Here is a 22,371-nt window from a genome sequence, read left to right as displayed (position 1 = left end):
GCTCCTGGGAGCACAGAGGGCTCGGGAGCATAATTGAAATGCTTATACACCAATGCATGCAGTATGAGAAACAAACAGGATGAACTGGAAGCATTGGTCAGCTCCCAGAGCCATGATATCATTGGTATTAGTGAGACTTGGTGGAATGAGTCCCACGATTGGAGTGCTGGGATGGAGGGCTACAGGCTGTTCAGGAGGGATAGGCAGGGCAGGCGAGGTGAAGGTGTCGCACTATATATAAGGGAGAGGTTTGATTGTACAGCCCTTACAGTTAGTGATGATGTGGTTGAGAGCCTCTGGGTAAGGATTAGGTGGATGGAAAAAAAAGGAGATGTTGTAGTGGGTGCCTACTACTGATCACCCAGCCAGGATGTAAGCACTGATGAGTTATTCTATAGGCAATCAGGAGAAATCTCTGGATTTCTGTACATGAGTTGATGATGTACTGCTGAGACGAGCAGGTCTTGGAAATTCTTGAAGTTTGTAGGAGATAACTTCTTGTCGCAGGTACTCAGGGAGCCAACTAGGAAAGATGCCCTCCTAGACTTGCTATTTGTGAATAGGGAAGGATTTATGGGGGATATGATGGTAGGTGGCTGTCTTGGCCACAGTGATCATGAAATGGTTGAGTTTAAAATTTTCAGTGTAATGAGAAAAAAGGACAGCAGAGTTGCTACCCTGGATTTCAAGAGAGCAGACTTTAAGCTACTCGGGGAGCCACTTAGCAGAGTCCCCTGGGAATCTGCTTTTGAGGGCTTAGGAGTCCACGAGTGCTGGTCAGCCTTTAAGAAGCACCTTTTAGAAGCACAGGAGCAGGCAATCCCACTGTGTCGAAAGTCAAGCAAGCGGGGCAGAAGACCAGCTTGGCTGAAGAGGGAACTCCTCGTGGAACTCAAGAGGAAAAAGAAACTGTATGATCTCTGGAAGCGAGGTCAGGCTTCACAGGAAGATTACAGAGCCGTGGTTCGTATATGCAGGGAGAAGACACGAAAGGCCAAAGCTCAACTAGAGCTGAAAGTGGCCAGTGTTGTTTCAGATAACAAGAAGGGCTTTTTTAAGAACGTTAATAGCAAGAGGAGGTCTAAAGAAAATATTGGACTGATACTTGATGAAGATGGTCACCTGACTAATAGGGATGAAGAAAAAGCAGAGGCATTCAATGATTTTTTTGCCTCAGTCTTTAGTAATACTGATAGACCTTGGGCTGCCCAGTCCCCTGAGTCAGAGGACCATGAGTGCGGGAACAGTGACTTTCCATTTGTGGACACTGAAATTGTAAGGGACCAGCTGTATCAGCTGAATGTTCACAAGTCCATGGGGCCTGATGGGATTCATCCCAGAGTACTGAAGGAGCTAGCAGATGTTATGACAAGATCCCTCTCAATCATCTACCAAAGGTCTTGGGAGTCTGGGGAGGTCCCTGCTGACTGGAAGCTAGCCAATGTTATTCCAATTTACAAGAAGGGAGTGAGGGAAGACCCAGGGAACTACAGACCTGTTAGTCTAACCTCAGTTCCTGGAAAAATTATGGAGAAGATTATACTGGGTGCTACTGAAAGGCATTTAAAGAACAACGCAATCCTCAGGCACAGTCAACATGGGTTCACAAAGGGAAAGTCCTGTTTAACTGATTTGATATTCTTCTATCATAAGGTCACCTGCCTAGTGGATGAAGGGAAGGCGGTGGATGTAGTATTTATTGATTTTAGTGAGGCTTTTGATACTGTCCCTCACAGCATCCTTCTGGATGAGTTGTCCAACTGTGAAATGAGCAGGTTCACAGTGCACTGGGTGAAGAACTGGCTGAATGGCAGGGCTCAAAGGGTTGTAGTGAATGGGGCTACATCTGGTTGGTGAACAATCACCAGTGGTGTTCCTCAGGGCTCAATTCTAGGGCCAGTCCTGTTCAATATATTTATCAATGATCTGGACGCAGGAGTTGAATGCACCATTAGCAAGTTTGCTGACGATACCAAACTGGGAGGTGCTGTTGACTCTCTTGAGGGACAAGAGGCCTTGCAGAAGGATCTAGATAGATTGGAGCATTGGTCAATCATGAATGGGATGAAATTTAACAAGTCCAAGTGCCGGATCCTGCACCTGGGATGGAGTAACGCCGGGCACAAGTATAAATTGGGAGAGGAGTGGCTGGAGATCAGCCCTGCAGAAAGGGATCTGGGGGTGCTGATTGACAGCAGGCTGTCACGGAAAGAGTGATGCACTTCACTCGCAAGAGAAAAGCAACAATATATTTTATTGATATAAAACAGTGAGTTAACAAAGTTCAATGGTAAATGCTACGGTGGTTTAACAAGATTCAATGGCAAGGTACACTTGATTATTGTTGTGGTTTAGCCCCAGTCAGCAATTAAGCACCACACAGCTGCTCACTCGCCCTCCCCCCCGGTGGGATGGGGGAGAGAATCAGAAGAGCAAAAGTAAGAAAACTTGTGGGTTGAGATAAGAACAGTTTAATAATTGGAACAACAACAACAACAACAAATTGTCATGAGAAGGAAAACAAGAAGGGAGCGAGAGAGGAACAAAACCCAGGGAAAAAAAAACAGTGATACAACCCCTCACCACCCACCGACCGACGCCCAGCCAGTCCCCAAGCAGGGACCGCTCCTCCCCGGCCAACTCCCCCCAGTTTATATACTGAGCATGACATCATATGGTATGGAATAGCCCTTTGGTCAGTTTGGATCAACTATCCTGGCTGTGCCCCCTCCCAGCTTCTTGTGCACCTGGCAGAGCATGGGAAGCTGAAAAGTCCTTGACCAGTGTAAACACCGCTTAGCAACAGCCAAAACATCAGCGTGTTATCAATATTCTCACACTAAACCCAAAACACAGCACTATACCAGCTACTAGGAAGAAAATTAACTCTATCCCAGCTGAAACCAGGACAATTATTTACTGTGTAGAGGACAGGGTCAGACAAAGCTGTTAGGGAGACCCTCCTGTTGAGTCACGAGGTTCAGAAAGGACCCCCTTGTGTTCTGAACTCCTTCCCTTAGAAGAGTCTAGGTGTGGCTGGATCAAAACTTAGTCCTGGACATGGTCAACGCTTTATGTCTAAAGGATTATATATGCGCAATCAGTCCTTTATATCACTTAGCTAAGATTACAAAGTTTCAACGTGCTTATTCCCAATTCACTTACTGAGTATCTGACACGATAAGGATTTTCTCGACCTCAAGGAGTAACCTTGAGAGGCGTCCCTACTCAAGGGGAGATCCTGGCGTGCAGCCTGCTGCCGTGCAGGAGAGCTCAAAGGGCTCTTGGGCTGCTCACTATTTATGGGGGATAAGATGATTGACTTATAGTCATATTTACATACTGACTGCAGATGTTAGTTTCTTCCAAATTTGGCTTGAGTTGGTCATTGACCAGCACTGTGGTTAGGTAGATGCATTGCCATAAATTAGCCCTTGGCTATCGTGTTGTTATCTGTCTCCCCCGAATCCACTTTGAGCTGGATGCATCCATCATGACCAGATGCATCCATCAGGACCGCCACTGGTGGTTATCGCTTGAGCAGGGTTACGGGAAAGGGCAGGGCGGGGCAGGGCGGGAGCACACCATCACACAGGCTCAATATGAGTCAGCAGCGTGCCCTGGCAGCCAAGAGGGGCAAACCGCATCCTGGAGTGCATCAAACACAGTATAACCAACCGGTCAAAAGAGTTGGTTATCCCGCTGTATTCAGCTTTGTTGCGGCCTCACCTTGAGTACTGTGTGCGGTTCTGGGCCCCACAATTTAAGAAGGACGTTAAGGTACTCAAATGCATCCAGAGGAGGGCAACAAAGCTGGTGAAAGGGCTGGAAGGCATGTCCTTGTGAGGAGCGGCTAAGGACTTTGGTTTTGTCTAGTTTGGAGAAAAGGAGGCTGAGGGATGACCTCATTGCTCTCTACAGCTTCCTGAGGAGGGGAAGTGGAGAGGGAGATGCTGATCTCTTCTCCCTGGTATCCAATGACAGGACGCGTGAGAATGGTTCATACCTGTGCCAGGGGAGGTTCAGACTGGATATTAGGAAGCATTTCTTTACCGAGAGGGTGGTCAAACCCTGGAACAGGCTTCCTAGAGAGGTGGTCGATGCCCCCATCCCTGTCAGTGTTTAAGAGGCCTTTGGACAATGCCCTTAATAACATGCTTTAAGTTTTGGTCAGCCCTGAATTGATCAGGCAGTTGGACTAGATGATTGTTGTAGGTCCCTTCCAACTGAAATTATTCTATTCTATTCTATTCTAAATTTTATTCAATGTATTACAGTATGTGGTGTGTGTATGTATATACATACAGTAGAATATGTTATACATGAGATAAATATATTTAATATAGTATAATAATAGTATGTATATGTCAAAAATATTTCCTGTTCAGAACAGAAGGGTCTTTAGTTTGAGAAATATTCATCACAATTCATTCCACTGGAGCATTTTTGAATTTATAGGAAATGGTGTTATAAGAAAAGATGATTTCTCAGAAATTACAAGAGCAACACAATTAACTGTTTACACTGTGAAATGTTTTAAAAGACATTTTGTTAGCATACTTTTGGATAAGATTGTATAGCTAGTGACACTAGATTATCTATACATTTTATTCATGAAAGTTCTTTAAATTGTTGGCAGACAGAGTTTGCATCTTGAAAATCATATCCTATCTGTGATGTACTCTGTTTTTAAGAGGATGTGTGGAAGTGTAATTTCTAACTACATGCTATATAGATATTTTCTGTCTTTTGTATGCAAATAGAATTTTGAATAGCTGTAGTTAATATTAACTACAAGTTCATTTTTGGGTTCAAATACTGATTATTTGGGGTCAGAGTACACTTGTCACATGGCCTGTGTACTTCCCTATAATAGCAAGTCACTGACTAAGAATTGAGAAGTATAAAGCTTCTCTCATTTAATAGATAAGCATTGCAAGTTGCTTATGATTTTGTCAGCAGCTTTCAGTTTGAGGAGCTGAAATGAGCCTGTTTTGCATTTGCAGGTATGTACAATTTGTCTTAAAACTAGTTGGAAAGATAACTCATAGCATCTAAAATTGATGCCTGTCTTCTATGCTTTTTCTCCTCACTGAATACCTATAAATGTAGGTAAGTCATATGCCACTGTATACATGGATCATTTCATAGGAAAGCCAAATCATTTCAGGTTTACAATGGTTATATTGGAAGTAAAACTCTAGATGACTTAGTCAAGATTGAGGTCTGACCTCAATTTTCCAATGGGCATTTTCCAAATGGGCATTTTTAGCAATAAATGCCTTGAACTTTTCATAGGTACACAGGGGATATAATTTGGTGTTTCTTGGTGTGATAAGCAGGTCATTTCTGAAGAGACAGTTTAACTTCCTGTATATTCAGATTTCAGAACAGTAGTAACTGTTCTGTTGAGAATACATACTTTGTTATAATAATGTTTCTGGAACATTTCGAAACTGCCTATGTTCACAGCAGTTTGTATCTTAGCTAGGTCAATAACATTGGTATCTCCATTGAAGTTGCATTTCAGTGTTGGAAATCTGTCTTTTATGCACCATGTGCTTCTATTTTAAGCTAACTGTATGTTTGCTTGGCTATTTTTCTATATATGTTATGGAGTAGTCTTTTTTCCCCTCAAAATATTTGTTTTAAAATAATTTTTAAAAATCTGGTAGAGATATATGTATTTTTTATTGGGTAAAGTTGTTGTTCTTTCCTTGTGTATAAAAGGATATCCTGCTGCACCATTTACAGTATTCTTTGAAACTTCATTCAGAAGCAACACATTCTCATAATATGATGGTCCTTCATGGCTATGGATTTGTTTTGAGCTTAATTTGAAGTACAGTCTATTCTCAAGTTACTTAAGGAAATAATTAAAACTATTTTAATATAAGTAGGGAGGAAAAAAATTACTCCAAATGACCAATGATCACAAAATAAAACCCTTATAAGAAAATCTCTAAGTAACTTTAGTCATAATGTGCAAAACCTTATCATAAAGGAAAGGACATTAATAAAATGGGTCACTGTACAGAATCAAGACCTATGCTTTTAGTGTTTAAAAATGCACAAAAAGTATAACTTAAACTTTGAAGAAGTTTCTTCAATGTTTTTATTCTTAACTTGAAACTAAACATGGAACATTTTGGGGGAGCTATGGGAAAGTTATGAGGAAGTGAAAAAAGGTTTTCAGCCTTATTCAGCCTATGTTGTGCTTTGTCTGGCAGAGTTACTTGCAAATTGGGTTTCTTGGGATCTGAGAGTACAAAAGAGAATTGGTGCATTAAAAGCATTGCCAAAGTTCCTAGAAGTGCCTGCCCTGCTAGGGGGAAGGGAGGAAGAGGGCTTCTGCAAGTGCATCTGGCCTGGTGAGATAAACATGGCTTTCAGAGCAGCTTCAGTAACTAGTTTGAACCCCTCCCTTCAACTTTTCAAAAATGTCAATATTATTTCAAAGAATACCTATTAGGGTACTTCCAACAAAGATTTCTGGAAAATCTCTAGTTCTAGTTAAGGTGTGAAGTTTTCAGAATACGGAGATGCTTTTTTCTCTAGATTTAGAAAAGCATATCTTTGCTTGACAGCTGTGCTACAAGACTGTGGTCAAATAGTATTTAAACCTTGCTACCTTGCTCTGTGAATGGACTGGGTAATTTTTCCATTGAGAAATATGAAGTGTCAATAAGCAGCCGTAAGAAGTTAAAGGGGTGTATGGTCAGTTGTCATTTTCCATTAAGACAGTGAAAGTTTGGAATAGATCAAACATAGATGGCTGCTGGAAAACTGGATGCCAGTTCTTGATGCTGGTTCACCTAACAGAAGTTAGAGAATTTCAGCCTCACTTGAATTTCTGGTGTATGCCATTTTCACTAGTCACTGGAGAATCATAGAATATCTCAAGTTGGAAGGACCCATAAGGATCATCGAGTCCAACTCCCTGCTCCTCGCAGGACTACCTAAAACTAAACCGTATGACTAAGAGCATCGTCCAGATGCTCCTTGAACTCTGACAGACTTGGAGCCATGACCACTTCCCTGGGGAGCCTGTTCCAGTGACCGACCACCCTCTCAGTGAAGAACCTTTTCCTAATGTCCAATCTGAACTTCCCCTGAGGCAGCTTCATTCCATTTTTCTTCACTGAGAGGGTTATCAAGCATTGGAACAGGCTGCCCAGGTAAATGGTTGAGTCACCATCCCTGGAGGTATTTAAAGGATGTTTGGATGAGGTACTTAGAGACATGGTGTAGTGGTGGTAGTGGTAGTGTTAGGTTTATGGTTGGACTCGATGATCTTAAAGGTCTTTTCCAACCTATATGATTCTGTGATTCTGTGATTTCTCTGTGTGCTATCACTGATCACCAGAGAGAGGAGATCAGCACCTCCCCCTCCCCTGCCCCTCATGAGGAAGTTGTAGACTGCAATGAGGTCACCCCTCAGCCTTCTCTTCTCCAAGCTGAAGAAGCCAAGCGTCCTCAGCCGCTCCTCATAAGTCTTGCCCTCGAGACCTTTCACCATCTTGGTCGCCCTCCTCTGGACACACTCTAATAGTTTGACATCCTTCTTATATTGAGGCGCCCAAAACTGCACACAGTACTCGAGGTGGGGCTGCACCAGTGCAGTGTAGAATGGGACAATCACCTCCCTCGACTGGCTAGCTATGCTGTGCTTGATGCACCCCAGGACACGGTTGGCCCTTTTGGCCGCCAGAGCACACTGTTGACTCATATTCAAATTACCATCAACCCAAACCCCCAGATCTCTTTCTGCAGGGCTGCTCTCCAGCCTCTTGTCCCCCAATTTGTACGTATAACCAGGATTACTCCATCCCAGGTGCAGAATCCGGCACTTGCTTATGTTAAATTTCATACAGTTGGTGATTGCCCAGCTCTCTAGTCTATCCAGATCTCTCTGTAAGGCCTCTCTACCCTTGAGGGAGTCCACAGCTCCTCCTAATTTAGTATCATTGGCAAACTTACTTAATGTACGTTTGACTCCTGCATCTGGATCATTTATAAAAACATTAAAGAGAACTGGCCCTAAAACTGAGCCCTGGGGAACCCCACTGGTGACTGGCTGCCAGCCTGATGTAACCCCATTTACTAAAACTCTTTGAGCCCATCCCGTCAGCCAATTGGTCACCCAACGTATTATGGACTTGTCTAGCTGTATGCTGGACATTTTGTCCAGAAGGATACTGTGAGAGACAGTATCAAAAGCTTTGTTAAAATAAAAAAACCCCACATCTACTGGCTTCCCTTGCTCAACTAGATGGGTGACCTTGTCATAAAAGGAAATTAAGTTAGTTAAGCAGGACTTTCCCCTCATGAACCCGTGTTGGCTATGACCAATGACTGCATTGTCTGTCAAGTGTTTTTCAATAACTCCCAGAATAACCTTCTCCATAATTCTACCAGGCACTGAAGTGAGACTGACAGGCCTGTAATTACCAGGGTCTTCCTTCTTACCCTTCTTGAAAATTGGGACATTTGCCAGCTTCCAGTCAACTGGGACCTCTCCAGACTCCCAAGACCGTTGAAAAATAATGGAGAGGGGTCCCGCGATAACATCAGCCAGCTCTTTTAGTACCCTGGGATGAATCCCGTCAGGCCCCATAGACTTATGTGCATCCAGCTGGAGCAGCAAGTCTCGAACAAGTTCAGAGTCGGCTGGGAGTTTATCATGCCCCCAGTCATGGTGTTCCAACACAGGGCTCTGGGGGTCCCAGGGCCCATCATTGGTGTTGAAGACAGAGGCAAAGAAGGCATTAAACGTCTCTGCTTTGTCTACATCCCTATTTGTGAGGTGACCGACCTCATCAAGTAACAGACCAATGTTATCTCTGGTCCTCCTTTTGCTGTTAATAGATTTTAAAAAGCCCTTTTTGTTGTCCTTCACAGTGCTGGCCAGCTTGAACTCTAATCGAGCTTTGGCTGCACGAATTTTCTCCCTACAATGGCAAACAGCATCTCTGTAGTCCTCCCGTGTTCCCTGTCCTTGCTTCCAATGTCCATACACTTTCATTTTCTGCCTAAGTTCTAGAAGAAGATCCCTGCTCAGCCAAGCTGTCCTTCTGCCCCCCTTGCTTGACTTCCGACACTTTGGAATTGCCTGCTCCTGCACTTTTAAGAGATGGCTCTTAAAAAGAAATAAGCATGTGATTTGTTTGCTAGTGTCTCTCCACTCTGTAGTTCAAGATATTATCAAGAAATCACTGGCGTGGGTGGCTGTCTGTGAGTATGAGATTCTGCATCTTCTCTCTTTCTGATGCAATGTACTTCTTTCTTTTCAGGTTCACATAACACTAGGGATCAAAGAAGCACATGTAACACTTTTGTGGTGCTGGGACCAGTCTTCTGAAAGAAGACTCCAAAATAAATTATCTTCAACCTGTTTATCCTGGGACTGACTTTTCTTTGGAGAAAAGCTCAACAGAGAAACTTTTCACACTGGAACCATTATAAATAAATCTATTTAAAGAACTTGCTACCTGGAGACACTTTTGCAGAGATTGAATCCTGCTTTTCATCTGTGTTTGCACTTCAGACTGTAAACAATGAGTGAATTCTGGTTGTGTTTCAACTGCTGTATTGCAGAACAGCCTCAGCCTGTAAGTATGAGTATTGGAACTGTTTTGTGTATAATTCAATGCATTGTTCAATTTTTCTTTTTTTTGTTTTAGCTTCTTAAATTAGTGCTGTTGGACTAAGCCCAGTGAGAATTAAGGAAGTAACTACCATCTTGGTTTAGCTGTGAAAGAAAAGAGTCTGATCTAGACTGTCATAGAGACATTTTCCTATCCTTAATCTTAAATCTGCCTGAAGTCTTTGAAAAGAGCCTTTATATGTTTGAACTGTAGAGAGGGAGAAAGGAAGGGGAGGGTGAGAGTGAGGAGGACCTAAACTGTTGCTCTAAGGTCTGCCAAAAAGCAGATGGAAATCTGGAAATGTCATGACGTCTGATACTGTTTAAGGCTTATTTTCCTGTGTGGCTGGACAGTGGTGAAGGAAGGAAATATTGCTGTTAAGAAATATAGGGTAAAATCCATTCCTTCTCTGCCTTTCTCAGCATTCATTTAAATTAAGTCAGAGAGAGGGCAGGTGAGAGGGAGAGCAAGAGAGCACGGAGGCGGGCAGGTGAGAGAGCGGGGACAGGTGAGAGGGAACGAGCGCGGGCCAGGGAGAGCGAGTGGGAGTGAGTGAGTGAGAGGGAGTGGGAGGGAACGAGAGCGGGTGAGCGGGGGAGGGAGCACGGGGGAGCGAGAGTGCAAGAGGGGGAGCAAGAGCATGCAGGCGAGCACGAGCAAGGGGGTGAGAGGGAGGGAGCGAGATTGAGGGAGTGAGTGAGGGCAAGTGCAAACAAGGGGGAGGGGGAGCATGGGAGAGAGTGCGGGTGCATGCGAGAGCAAGAGAGTGAGGGCGCGAGAGAGCGAGAGCTAGAGAGCAAGTGGAAGTGGACGTGAGAGCAGGAAAGCGAGCGTGGGCAGGGGAGTGAGCGTGAGCAGGGGAGCGGGGGTGAGAGATCAAGAGCGAGCGAGAGCAAGAGTGAGTGGGAGAGCGAGCATGCGGAGGGAGAGAGGGCGTGGTCGTGCAAGATCGGGAGCGAGGGAGTAAGCGCGAGCGAGAGCTTGAGAGCGAGGGTGTGAGAGGGAGGGCGGGAGCGAGAGGGTGAGCAAGCAGGGCAAGAGAGTGACAGTGAGAGGGGCAGGTGGGCAAGAGAGCGAGGAAGAGGGAGGGCATGAGGGCGAGCGAGAGGGGGCAAGTGAGTGGGAGGGTGAGGGTGGACGAGAGGGCAAGGGAGGGCGAGAAGGTGTGAGTGAGCAGGAGGGTGAGGGCAAGCAAGAGAGCGAGGGGGGGAGGGGCAGGCGAGAGGGGGAGGACGAATGAGAGGAGGAGAGTGCACGAGAGAGGGAGGTGAGGGGGCAAGCGGGGATTAGGGGATGAGCAAGTGTGAGGGGGCAGGGGATGACGAGGCGAGCAAGGGGGCGAGGGGTTAAGCGGGGGCAAGTGGGTGAGAAGGTGAGTGGGAGCAAGGAGGCAGGCGAGGAGGCGGACAAGTGGACAAGGAGGTGAGTGGGAGCAAGGAGGCGGGCAAGGAGCCCAAGTGAGTGGGCGAGGTGGGCGAGGGGGCAAGCCAGGGTGAGGAGGCGAGCAACAGGGGCAAGCCGAGCAGGGACGAGGAGCCAAGTGAGAGCAAGGGGCAAGGGGGCAAGGAGGTGAACATGAGGAGGAGATGGACTGGGGGAGGAGGTGAGCGCAGGGAAGGGAGTGAGGCGGCGAGCGTGGGGCGGCAAGCGCTAGGTGATGAGCACCAGGAGATGAATGCGAGCATGAGACTTGAGGAGATGAATGCAAGGATACGAGTGTGAGCAGAAGTGTGAGGAGACTAGTGACAGGGAGGGGACGAGCACAATCGAGAGAGGGAGGAGATGAGAGAGAGAAGATGAATGCACAAGGGAGAGGAAGAAGACGAGCACAAAGGAGAGCATGAGGATATGAACACGAGGGAGAGAGAGAGGAGATGAATGTGAGAAGATGAGATGGAATGAGAGAAGGAGGAGACGAGCATGTACTGGAGAGCGAGGGAGGGGGGAAAGACTATTGAGAATGAGAGCGAGGCAGCTAGAGAGAGAGACCAGGAGGCAGCAGGCAAGAGAGGGAGGAAACGGGGACCAGAATGGAGCCCCCATAATCCAGGGGGAAATGGTTAGTGACCTGCTGCACCACTTAGACACTCACAAGTCTATGGGGCCTGATGAGATCCCCCCGAGAGTACTGAAGGAACTGGCAGAAGTGCTCACCAAGCCCCTTTCCATCATTTACCAGCAGTCCTGGCTAACTGGGGAGGTCCCTGCTGACTGGAGATTAGCGAATGTGATGCCCATCTTCAAGAAGGGCCGGAAGGAGGACCCGGGGAACTACAGGCCTGTCAGCCTGACCTCGGTGCCGGGGAAGCTGATGGAGCAGATCATCCTGAGTGCTATCACACGGCATGTAGAGAATAACCAAGGGATCAAGCCCAGCCAGCATGGGTTCAGGAAAGGCAGGTCCTGCTTGACCACCCTGATCTCCTTCTTTGACAAGGTGACCTGCCTAGTAGATGAGGGAAAGGCTGTGGATGTTGTCTATCTAGACTTCAGTAAAGCCTTTGACGTGGTTTCCCACAGCATTCTCCTGGAGAAACTGGCTGCTCATGGCTTGGACGGGTGTACTCTTTGCTGGGTAAAGAACTGGCTGGATGGCCGGGCCCAAAGAGTGGTGGTGAATGGAGTTTACTCCAGTTGGCGGCCGGTCACAAGCGGTGTTCCCCAGGGCTCTGTGTTGGGGCCAGTTCTGTTTAATATCTTTATCAATGATCTGGACGAAGGGATCGAGTGCACCCTCAGTAAGTTTGCAGATGACACCAAGTTGTGTGGGAGTGTTGATCTGCTTGAGGGTAGGCAGGCTCTGCAGAGGGACCTGGACAGGCTGGATGGATGGGCCGAGGTCAATTGTATGAGGTTTAACAAGGCCAAGTGCAAGGTCCTGCACTTGGGCCACAGCAACCCCATGCAACGCTACAGGCTTGGGGAAGAGTGGCTGGAAAGCTGCCTGGCAGAGAAGGACCTGGGGGTGTTGGTTGACAGCTGGCTGAATATGAGCCAGCAGTGTGCCCAGGTGGCCAAGAAGGCCAATGGCATCCTGGCTTGTATCAAAAATAGCGTGGCCAGCAGGACTAAGGAAGTGATCGTGCCCCTGTACTCAGCACTGGTGAGGCCGCACCTCGAATACTGTGTTCAGTTTTGGGCCCCCCACTACAAGAGAGACCTTGAGGTGCTGGAGCATGTCCAGAGAAGGGCAACGAAGCTGGTGAAGGGTCTGGAGCAGAAGTCTGATGAGGAGCAGCTGAGGGAGCTGGGGTTGTTTAGCCTGGAGAAAAGGAGGCTGAGGGGAGACCTTATTGCTCTCTACAACTACCTGAAAGGAGGTTGTAGAGAGGAGGGTGTTGGTCTCTTTTCCCAAGTAACAAGTGACAGGACAAGAGGAAATGGTCTCAAGTTGTGCCAGGGGAGGTTTAGACTGGATATTAGGAAATTTTACTTCACCGAAAGGGTTATCAAGCATTGGAACAGGCTGCCCAGGGAAGTGGTTGAGTCACCATCCCTGGAGGTATTTAAAAGACGTTTGGATGAGGTGCTTAGGGACATGGTATAGTGGTGGTCTTGGTAGTGTTAGGTTTATGGTTGGACTCGATGATCTTAAAGGTCTTTTCCAACCTATATGATTCTGTGATTCTGTGTGATTCTGTGAAAAGAGCGTGAGCAAAAGAGGAAGAGAGGGAACGTGAGACGGCAAGAGCGAGTGAGACAGCAGCTGTGAGACAGAATGAGTGCAAGACCATGAGAGCAAGCGAGTGTGAGTCAGCGAGGGCAAGACAGTGAGATTGAGTGAGATGGCAAGCACAAAACTGAGTGAGAGAGGGTGAGACAGTGAGTGTGAGACAGCATGCAAGAGGAGGCAAGCACAAGTGAGAGACTGTGAGCAAGTGTGAGACTGCGGGAGTGAGCTGGAGCGAGCGTGATTGGTCAAAACAGTGAGTGAGACGAGAGCACACGCTTGAGTGAGCGTGAGAGATGGAGAGAGAGTAAGATAGTGATCACTAGATGGAGCAAGAGTGAGGCAGCAAGAGAGTGACAGTCACAAGCGTGAGAGTGCGACAGCGAGCAAGTGCAAGCAGGTGAGAAAATGAGCACAAGGTGTCAGTAGCACGCGTGAGAACAAGCGCAAGATGATGGGAGCGGTCACGAAGTGGCAGGCAACACAGTGAGCTCGAGACAGCAAGAGCGAGCGAGTGCGAGTGAGCAAGGTAGTGAGAACGAGAGAGACAGTGAGATGGCATGAGTGAGCCAGAGAAAGATAGATATGGAGGGAGAGAGCAAGAGAGCAAGCGCCACAGGTTGAGCAAGAACTAGAGAGAAACTAAGAGACTGAACAACTGAGAGACAGACAGACGGGGAGAGAAAGAGGGATACAGGGAGTGAGACAGAATTCAGAGATGGAGACAGAGGCGGAGAGACAGTGAGAGAGTGGGAGTGTTAGGGAGACAGAGCGAGAGAGGGAAATAGCGAGCAAAGGTGCAAAAGATGGTGAGAGAGAAGGAAAACTCAAAGAGAGACAGGGAGAGAGACAGAAGAAGATTAAATGTTAATTGATCTAGTGGTTCAAGCAGAATACCTGAAGGTTATGGGGTTTACTGCAGGCTGCAATGCTTGGGTGTTTTCTAAATAGCAAATAGGTACAATTGTAGTCCCCGGTTTCTCTAATTTGTGAAGTATGTGTTTTGGATAGTGGGTTGTTGGTGATTTGCATGTGAGGTTTTGGGGAGGGCACTGATTTTTTCGTTTGGATTTTTTTTTTTGTGAAGGGAAGAATCTGCTTCATTGTTGAAAAAAACAATCGACTTCTGGAATATTTTACTTAGATTAATGCCTGCCCAGGATGCTGTTAACTGCTTTGACATCCTCTGAGGAAAGGCACTACAGAATACTGTAAAATACAGAGCTCTTGGACACTGATAAGTAGGTCTTCATGGTGCATGTGTATAAGCACCATGACTTTTTATTGAATGTAGTGCAGCTTAAATGTTTTGGCAAACACTTATTCTAGCTAGATTTTAAATTAGATTATGTTAATTCTATATGAAAACATTATTTTTTAATTGACATCAAGTAAGTACTTTAGATATGGAAAAGCTAATTCAACTTAAGAGATGTATTAAAATACAAGAGAAATTTCTGAAGTGCATAATACTTATGTGAAATTACTGCAGTGTAAAATCTGCAGTAATGTTTTACAAATATGAGGGCCTCTTGATTATCCTTTGAAGACAGTAAAATTGATCTCCTTTATACTGCTTGTATCATTCTTCATTTCACCAAAATAATCTTCTGTAATATTTAGATCTCTCTCTCTCTCTTTCTCTTGCACACTCTCTCTCTGAAATTTACACCAGTTTAAATATTTATTTCTATTTACTCTGCTTGATGTAAGCCCTTCTGTTCACACTGTCTGAACCATATTATTTTAAATAATAGGAAAAGTGATCAAGTACTTAGGATATCTTAAATTACATAATAACTTATTGTTGTGGGTTAACCCTGGTAGGCAGCTGTTGTGGTTTAACCCCAGCCAGCAACTAAGCACCACACAGCCACTTACTCATTCTCCCCCAGTGGGATGGGGGAGAGAATCAGAAGAGTAAAAGTGAGAAAACTCGTGGGTTAAGATAAAGACATTTTAATAAGTAAAGCAAAAGCCACACACGCAAGCAAAGCAAAACAAGGAATTCATTCACTCCTTCCCATGGGCAGGCAGGTGTTCAGCCATCTCCAGGAAAGCAGGGCTCCATCACGCATAATGGTTACTTGGGAAGACAAACACCATAACTCTGAACATCCACCGCTTCCTTCTTCTTCCCCCAGCTTTATATACTGAGCACGATGTCATATGGTATGGAATATCCCTTTGGTCAGTTGGGGTCAGGTGTCCCAGCTGTGTCCCCTCCCAACTTCTTGTGCACCTGTCACAGATGGAGTGAGAGTGCACTTCACTCGTAAGAGAGAAGCAAAAACATACTTTATTGATATGGAATAGGGAGTTAACAAAGTTCAATGCGACAGTGTTTTAACAAGATTCGATGGCGAGGTACACTTGATTATTTACTGCATAGAGGACAGGGTCAGACAAAACTGTCAGGGAGACCCTCCTGTTGAGTCATGAGGTTCGGAAAAGGATCCCCTTGCTTTCTAAACTCCTTCTCAGAGAGGAGTCTAGGTGCGGCTGGATCCAATCCTAGTCCCAGACTTGGTCAACGGTTTATGTCTAAAGGATTATATATGTGCGCAATCAATCCTTTATATCACTTAGCTAAGATTCCAAAGTTTAGCATGCTATTAGTCACTTACCGAGGATCTGTTGTGGCAAGGAATCTCTCAACCTCGAGGAGTAACCTTGAGAGGCGTCCCTGCTCAAGGGGAGATCCTGGCATGCAGCCCGCTGCCGTGCAGAAGAGCTCAAAGGGCTCTTGGGCTGATCACTATTTATGGGGAATAAGATGATTGACTCATAGTCATATTTGCATGCCGACCACAGATTTTAGTTTCTTCACTGTGGTTAGGTGGGCGCAATGCACAATAGCCCTAGGCTATTGTGTTGTTATATGTCTCCTGAATCCACTTTGAGCTGGATGCAGTCATCATGACCAGATGCATCCATTACAACCATCACTGGTAGTTATCACCTGAGCAGGGTTACAGGAGATAAAAGTCAGGGGTGGGGGAAGCACACCCCCAGCCTACTTGCTGGTGAGGCAGCATGAGGAACAGAGAAGGCCTTGATGCTGTGTAAACACTGTTCGGCAATAGCTGAAACACTGGTGTGTTATCAACACTGTTTTGGTCACAAATCCAAAACATAGCCGCATACTAGCTACTATGAAGAAAATTAAGTCTATCTCAGCCTAAACCAGTACACTTATGTTTTAGAATCGGTCAGGTCATATTATTTCTCAGTGAAAAAGAAAGAAAAATTAGAAAAGGAATGAGAAGATTTTGTTTGGTTTTGGTGTCCTTGTAATTTTTTATGTAATCAGACAGATAAAAGTTTTCCTTTAAAGTTTACTGTGAAATACAACCTTAACATCTCTTTTACCGTATAGTATTTTATTGCTCCATAAAATGTACATCAAATGATCACATTTTACAAGGAAAAGCCTTTTAAAATAAGTAAAAGTTCCAGTTACCAGGTCTATATACTCAGTCTGCATTCAGAGAGTTCAAGCAGGGTCTTTTTCCCACATTGGCACAGTATGTTTTCTGCTATTAATCCCTTTGCTTCAGCTCATTGTAATTTACTAAATAATTTGGTCATAGAATCATAGAAAGAATAGTTTGGGTTGGAAGGGACCTTTAAAGGTCATCTAGTCCAACCCCCCTGCAATGACCAGGGACATCTTCAACTAGATCATGTTGCTCAGAGCCCCGTCCAGCCTGACCTTGAATGTTTCCAGGGATGGGGCATCTAACACCTCTCTGGGCAACCTGTGCCAGTGTTTCATCACCCTCATCGTAAAAAATTTCTTCCTTATATCTAATCTAAATCTACCCTCTTTTAGTTTAAAACCATTACCCCGTGTCCTATCGCAACAAGCCCTACTAAAAAAGTTTGTCCCCATCTTTCTTATAAGCCCCCTTTAAGTACTGAAAGGCTGCTATAAGGTCTCCCCACAGCCTTCTCTTCTCCAGGTTGAACGACCCCAACTCTCTCAGCATTTCCTCATAGGAGAGGTGTTCCAGCCCTCGGATCATTTTCGTGGCCCTCCTCTGGACCTGCTCCAACAGGTCCATGTCCTTCTTATGCTGAGGGCTCCAGAGCTGGACGCAGTACTCCAGGTGAGGTCTCACCAGAGCGGAGTAGAGGGGCAGAATCACCTCCCTCGACCTCCTGCCCATGCTTCTTTTGATGCAGCCCAGGATACACTTGGCTTTCTGGGCTGCGAGCGCACATTGCCGGCTCATGTCTGGTGTTTCATCCACCAGTACCCCAAAGTCCTTCTCCGCAGGGCTGCTCTCAAGAAGGAATAGAAATCAACTTAGACTCTTAGCTATGTTGCCTCTGCAGGTGGTACAGGGGTGAATATTACTAACAGTTTATTTTTTGTGACCAAACATGGCAGACATTTATATTTGCAATGTTTAAGGGAAGAAATGCTGCAGGAGGCACTAAATGTGGTACAATTTATGCTGTTACTGTTCCCCAGGTAAACAAACAACCATATTGTTTGTTTACCACAACCAAGCTGTAGGCAATCCAGGAGACTCCTGGAGTGCATCGAGGGTAACTTCTTAACCCAGTAATAGACACCCCTTCCCGAGGGGATGCAATACTGCACCTGATGGTCAGCAATGCAAGTGAGCTAATCAGTGACATCAAGACTGGAGGCAGCCTGGGCTGCAGTGTTCACACATTGGTGGAGTTCACAGTTCTGACAGATATGGGACAGGCGAGGAGTATAGTCAGGACCCTAAATTTTAGAAAAGCAAACTTTCAGCTCTTCAAGGAGTTAGTCAGTAGGACCCCCTGGGAAACGGTCCTCAGGGACAGGGGAGCAAAACAGAGCTGGCAGATCTTTAAAGATGCTTTCCATAAAGCGCAAGAGCTCTCAGTCCCCAGATGTAGGAAATCAGGCAAGGAAGGGAAGAGACCAGCATGGATGAGTCAAAACCTGCTGGTCAAACTAAAGAGCAAGAGGGAACTGCACAGGCAGTGGAAGCAGGAACAGGTAACCTGGGAAGAGTATAGGGATGCTGCCCGCTTGTGTAGGTATGGGGTCAGGAAGGCCAAGGCGCAGCTGGAGCTGAACTTGGCAAGGGATGCAAAGAATAACAAGAAGGACTTCTACAGGTATATCAACCAGAAAAGGAAAGTTAAAGAAAGCGTACCTCCACTGATGAACAAGAATGGTGACCTAGTATCAACAGACAAGGAGAAGGCTGAGGTACTCAACAAATTTTTTGCTTCAGTCTTCTCTGGCAACCGCTCTCCTCACCCCTCCTGAGTCAATGGACAACATGTTGGGGACCAGGGGGGTAAAGCCCCTCCCACTGTAAGGGAAGATCAGGTTCATGACCACCTGAGGAACCTGAACATATTGTCCTGGTTTCGGCTGGGATAGAGTTAATCTTCTTTCTAGTAGCCGGTATAGTGCTGTGCTTTGGATTTTAGTATAAGAATAATATTGATAACACGCTGATGTTTTGGCTGTCACTAAGCGGTGTTTACATTGGTCAAGGATTCTTTCCCCCTTCAGCTCCCCATGCTCTGCCAGGTGCCCAAGAAATGGGAGGGGGCACAGCCAGGATAGTTGATCCAAACTGACCAAAGGGCTATTCCATACCATATGATGTCATGCCCAGTATATAAACTGGGGGGAGTTGGCCGGGGGGTAGCGATCATTGCTCGGGGACTGGCTGGGTGTCGGTCGGCGGGTGGTGAGCGGTTGTAATTTTTTTTTTATATATATTTTTTCTTTTTTTTTTCCCCTCCCTTGGGTTTTGTTCCTCTCTCTCTCTCATTGTTTCTTTTCCCCTCTCATTATAATTCATTATTATTATTACTATTATTTTGTTCCAATTATTAAACTGTTCTTATCTCAACCCACGAGTTTTCTTACTTTTGCTCTTTCGATTCTCTCCCCCATGCCACCGGGGTGGGGGGGGAAGTGAGCGAGCGGCTGCGTGATGCTTGGCTGCCGGCTGGGGCTAAACCACGACACATATATAAGTCTATGGGGCCTGATGAGATGCATCCCAGAGTCCTGAGGGAATTGGCTGATGTGGTTGCCAAGCCACTCTCCATGATATTTGAAAATTCATGGCAGTCAGGTGAAGTCCCCAGTGACTGGAAAAAGGGAAACATTGTGCCCATCTTTAAAAAGGGTAGAAAGGATGACCCTGGGAACTACTGACCTGTCAGCCTCACCTCTGTGCCTGGGAAGATCATGGAACAGATCCTCCTAGAAGCTATGGTAAGGCACATGGAGGACAGGGAGGTGATTCGAGACAGCCAACATGGCTTTACCAAGGGCAAGTCCTGCCTGACCAACCTAGTGGCCTTCTATGATGGAGTGACTACATCAGTGGACAAGGGAAAAGCAATGGATGTCATCTATCTGGACTTCTGTAAGGCCTTTGACATGGTCCCCCACAACATCCTTCTCTCTAAATTGGAGAGATATGGATTTGATGGGTGGACTGTTTGGTGGATAAGGAATTGCTTGGATGGTTGCATCCGGAGGGTAGTGGTCAATGGCTCAATGTCCAGATGGAGATCGATGACAAGTGGTGTCCCTCAGGGGTCTGTACTGGGACCAGTGCTGTTCAGTAATTTTATCAATGACATAGACAGTGGGATCGAGTGCACCCTCAGCAAGTTTGCAGATGACACCAAGCTGAGTGGTGCAGTTGACATGCCTGAGGGACAGGATGTCATCCAGAGGGACCTGGACAAGCTGGAGAAGTGGGCCCAGGTGAACCACATGAGGTTCAACAAGGCCAAGTGCAGGGTCCTACACCTGGGTCAGGGCAATCCTCGGTTTCAATACAGGCTGGGGGATGATGTGATCGAAAGCAGCCCTGTGGAAAAGGACTTGGGGGTACTGATGGACGAAAAGCTGGACATGAGCCAACAATGTGCGCTCGCAGCCCAGAAAGCCAATTATATCCTGGGCTGCATCAAAAGAAGCGTGGCCAGCAGGTCGAGGGAGGTGATTCTGCCCCTCTACTCTGCTCTGGTGAGACCCCACCTGGAGTACTGCGTCCAGCTCTGGAGCCCTCAGCACAAGAAGGACATGGACCTGTTGGAGCGGGTCCAGAGGAGGGCCACGAAAATGATCTGAGGGCTGGAGCACCTCTCCTACGAGGACAGGCTGAGAGAGTTGGGGTTGTTCAGCCTGGAGAAGAGAAGGCTGTGGGGAGACCTTATAGCAGCATTCCAGTACTTCAAGGGGGCCCATAGGAAAGAAGGGGACAGACATTTTAGCAAGGCCTGTAGTGACAGGACAAGGGGCAATGGTTTTAAACTAAGGGAGGGCAGATTTAGAGTGGATTTAAGAAAGAAATTTTTTACAGTGAGGGTGGTGAGGCACTGGAACAGGTTGCCTGGAGAGGTAGTGGAGGCCCCATCCCTGGAAACATTCAAGGTCAGGCTGGATGGGGCTCTGAGCAACCTGACCCTAGTTGATGTCCCTGGTCATTGCAGGGGGGTTGGACTAGATGACCTTTAAAGGTCCCTTCCAATCCAAAGCATTCTATGATATCTGTTTTAGATTGTATTTATGCAAATTTACTTATTTCAATTTCTTAAACAACAGTGTCCTTTAATTATGCAGTCTCAGAACGCTCAAAGAGTGGTCTGAAAATGAAGCCTGCAATGAAACAGAACTGGGAAAGGCAGAAAGGTAGATACCTGGGAGTGGGTTTTTCAAAACTTTTTTCCTTAATGATTCCAAAGAGGGAATATTGAGAGTCTCAATGATAATGTATGTCTTTCAGCTTTTTTACTTTTTTAGTTTTGCAGCTGGAAAACAAAACCCCTCTTTCATGTTCTTAGTGGGGAAATTTATATGCTCGCACATCAGCTTTAAAGACACACTAGATTTATAAAATGTGCTTAAACTTTATTTGAATTTTTAGTACAATATGTTACAGTTAACACTTTAAAACTTAAATGGATGTTTAAAATTGTCTAGAATTATGTCACAGTTAGAGACCTAGAGTCTCTATTGTTTCTATTTCTACTTAAATGTATAGATATTAAAAAATTAGAAAATAAATAGAATGTTTCTATTAACATTCTAACATCTAATCTATTAAAAGATTAGAAAAGAAATAGAATGTTTCTATTTCTACTTCAAAGCAGCTGGAGTATAAACCAAGTATACATTGCTTTTATAAAAAATAAGGGTTTTTTTAAGCTTCTGAAAAGCTGTATCAACTTCCTTTTCAGGAAGGATTTTAATGTAGCTGCTGCAAATTATTTAGGACAAAGGAAGGTGAGGGAATTGCCAGAAGCTTGAAGTGGTAGGATTCCTTAATATTTTATATCATCTTCTACTTATATAGTCTTTGGGATCCTTTACAGAGGTAACTTGTAAATCCAGTAAGAATAACCACCATCATTTGGGGGAAATTCCTGGATGGTTATCAAGTGACAAAGTTTACAGATACCTTTAGGGGACCAGGACAGAGATAAAAGTTACTGGAATAGAAAGGGAAAAGGATCAAAGACAGGGAGTGCTCCTTATAAGTATGCTGTGGGCTGCGGATATCAGTTATCTGGAAGGATGAAACTTTTTTGGACAGGGGTGGGTGGGGGTGTACATTCAGCAAGGCAGTGAAGAGAGGGATATGGAGTGAACACCAGAGAGATAGTAAGAAAGATGTGAAAAGGAGCACCACAGCCTTCTCATTTTCAGAATTGTTTCTAATGCGTTATTTCCAAACATTTGAAGTGAAAGAGGGTCTAGGAAGCTCTCTATAGGGCAACTATAAAGCAATAGCCTGTCTTTTACTAATTCCATATTAGACAATTCAGATTCTCCCCATTAAAGCGAGACATTTCACATTGTTTCATTTCTTCTTGTCCTAAATTATTTTGATATGGTATGCAGCTGTCCTTAGTGTAAGAAGCACATAGACCTAAATGACTTGGACAGCAGTTGTTGAAGGCTACTCTATAGCCTGTGTCCATGAATCTTTGGGCACTTTATACCCAGAACTTTGGGGGATTTCAGTGAAACAGAGAAGTGTTTGTAGATGGAAGTGAGGCACAGAG

General features: G+C 45.5%; 1 protein-coding gene across 3 annotated transcripts in view; it reads left to right on the top strand.

Annotated features, from left to right (window-relative positions):
- The window catches only part of LOC142403056 (CDC42 small effector protein 2-like), a 101,874-nt gene that overhangs the window by 38,397 nt on the left and 41,106 nt on the right, over positions 1 to 22,371 (top strand). For 2 of the 3 annotated variants that reach the window (XM_075489202.1, XM_075489203.1), the window contains one exon: positions 9,294 to 9,611. In XM_075489202.1, the coding sequence (XP_075345317.1) occupies positions 9,558 to 9,611 (54 nt within the window). In that variant the 5' untranslated portion in view covers positions 9,294 to 9,557. Of the gene's footprint in view, positions 1 to 9,293; positions 9,616 to 22,371 lie in introns of all 3 variants that reach the window. The other variant, XM_075489204.1, reaches the window with a different exon arrangement.

The sequence above is a fragment of the Mycteria americana genome (genome assembly GCF_035582795.1).
Source record: "Mycteria americana isolate JAX WOST 10 ecotype Jacksonville Zoo and Gardens chromosome W unlocalized genomic scaffold, USCA_MyAme_1.0 Scaffold_32, whole genome shotgun sequence".
Taxonomy (NCBI): domain Eukaryota; kingdom Metazoa; phylum Chordata; class Aves; order Ciconiiformes; family Ciconiidae; genus Mycteria; species Mycteria americana.
The sequence above is the reverse complement of the archived record's forward strand: the minus strand, read 5'-3'. Positions and strand labels throughout refer to the sequence as shown.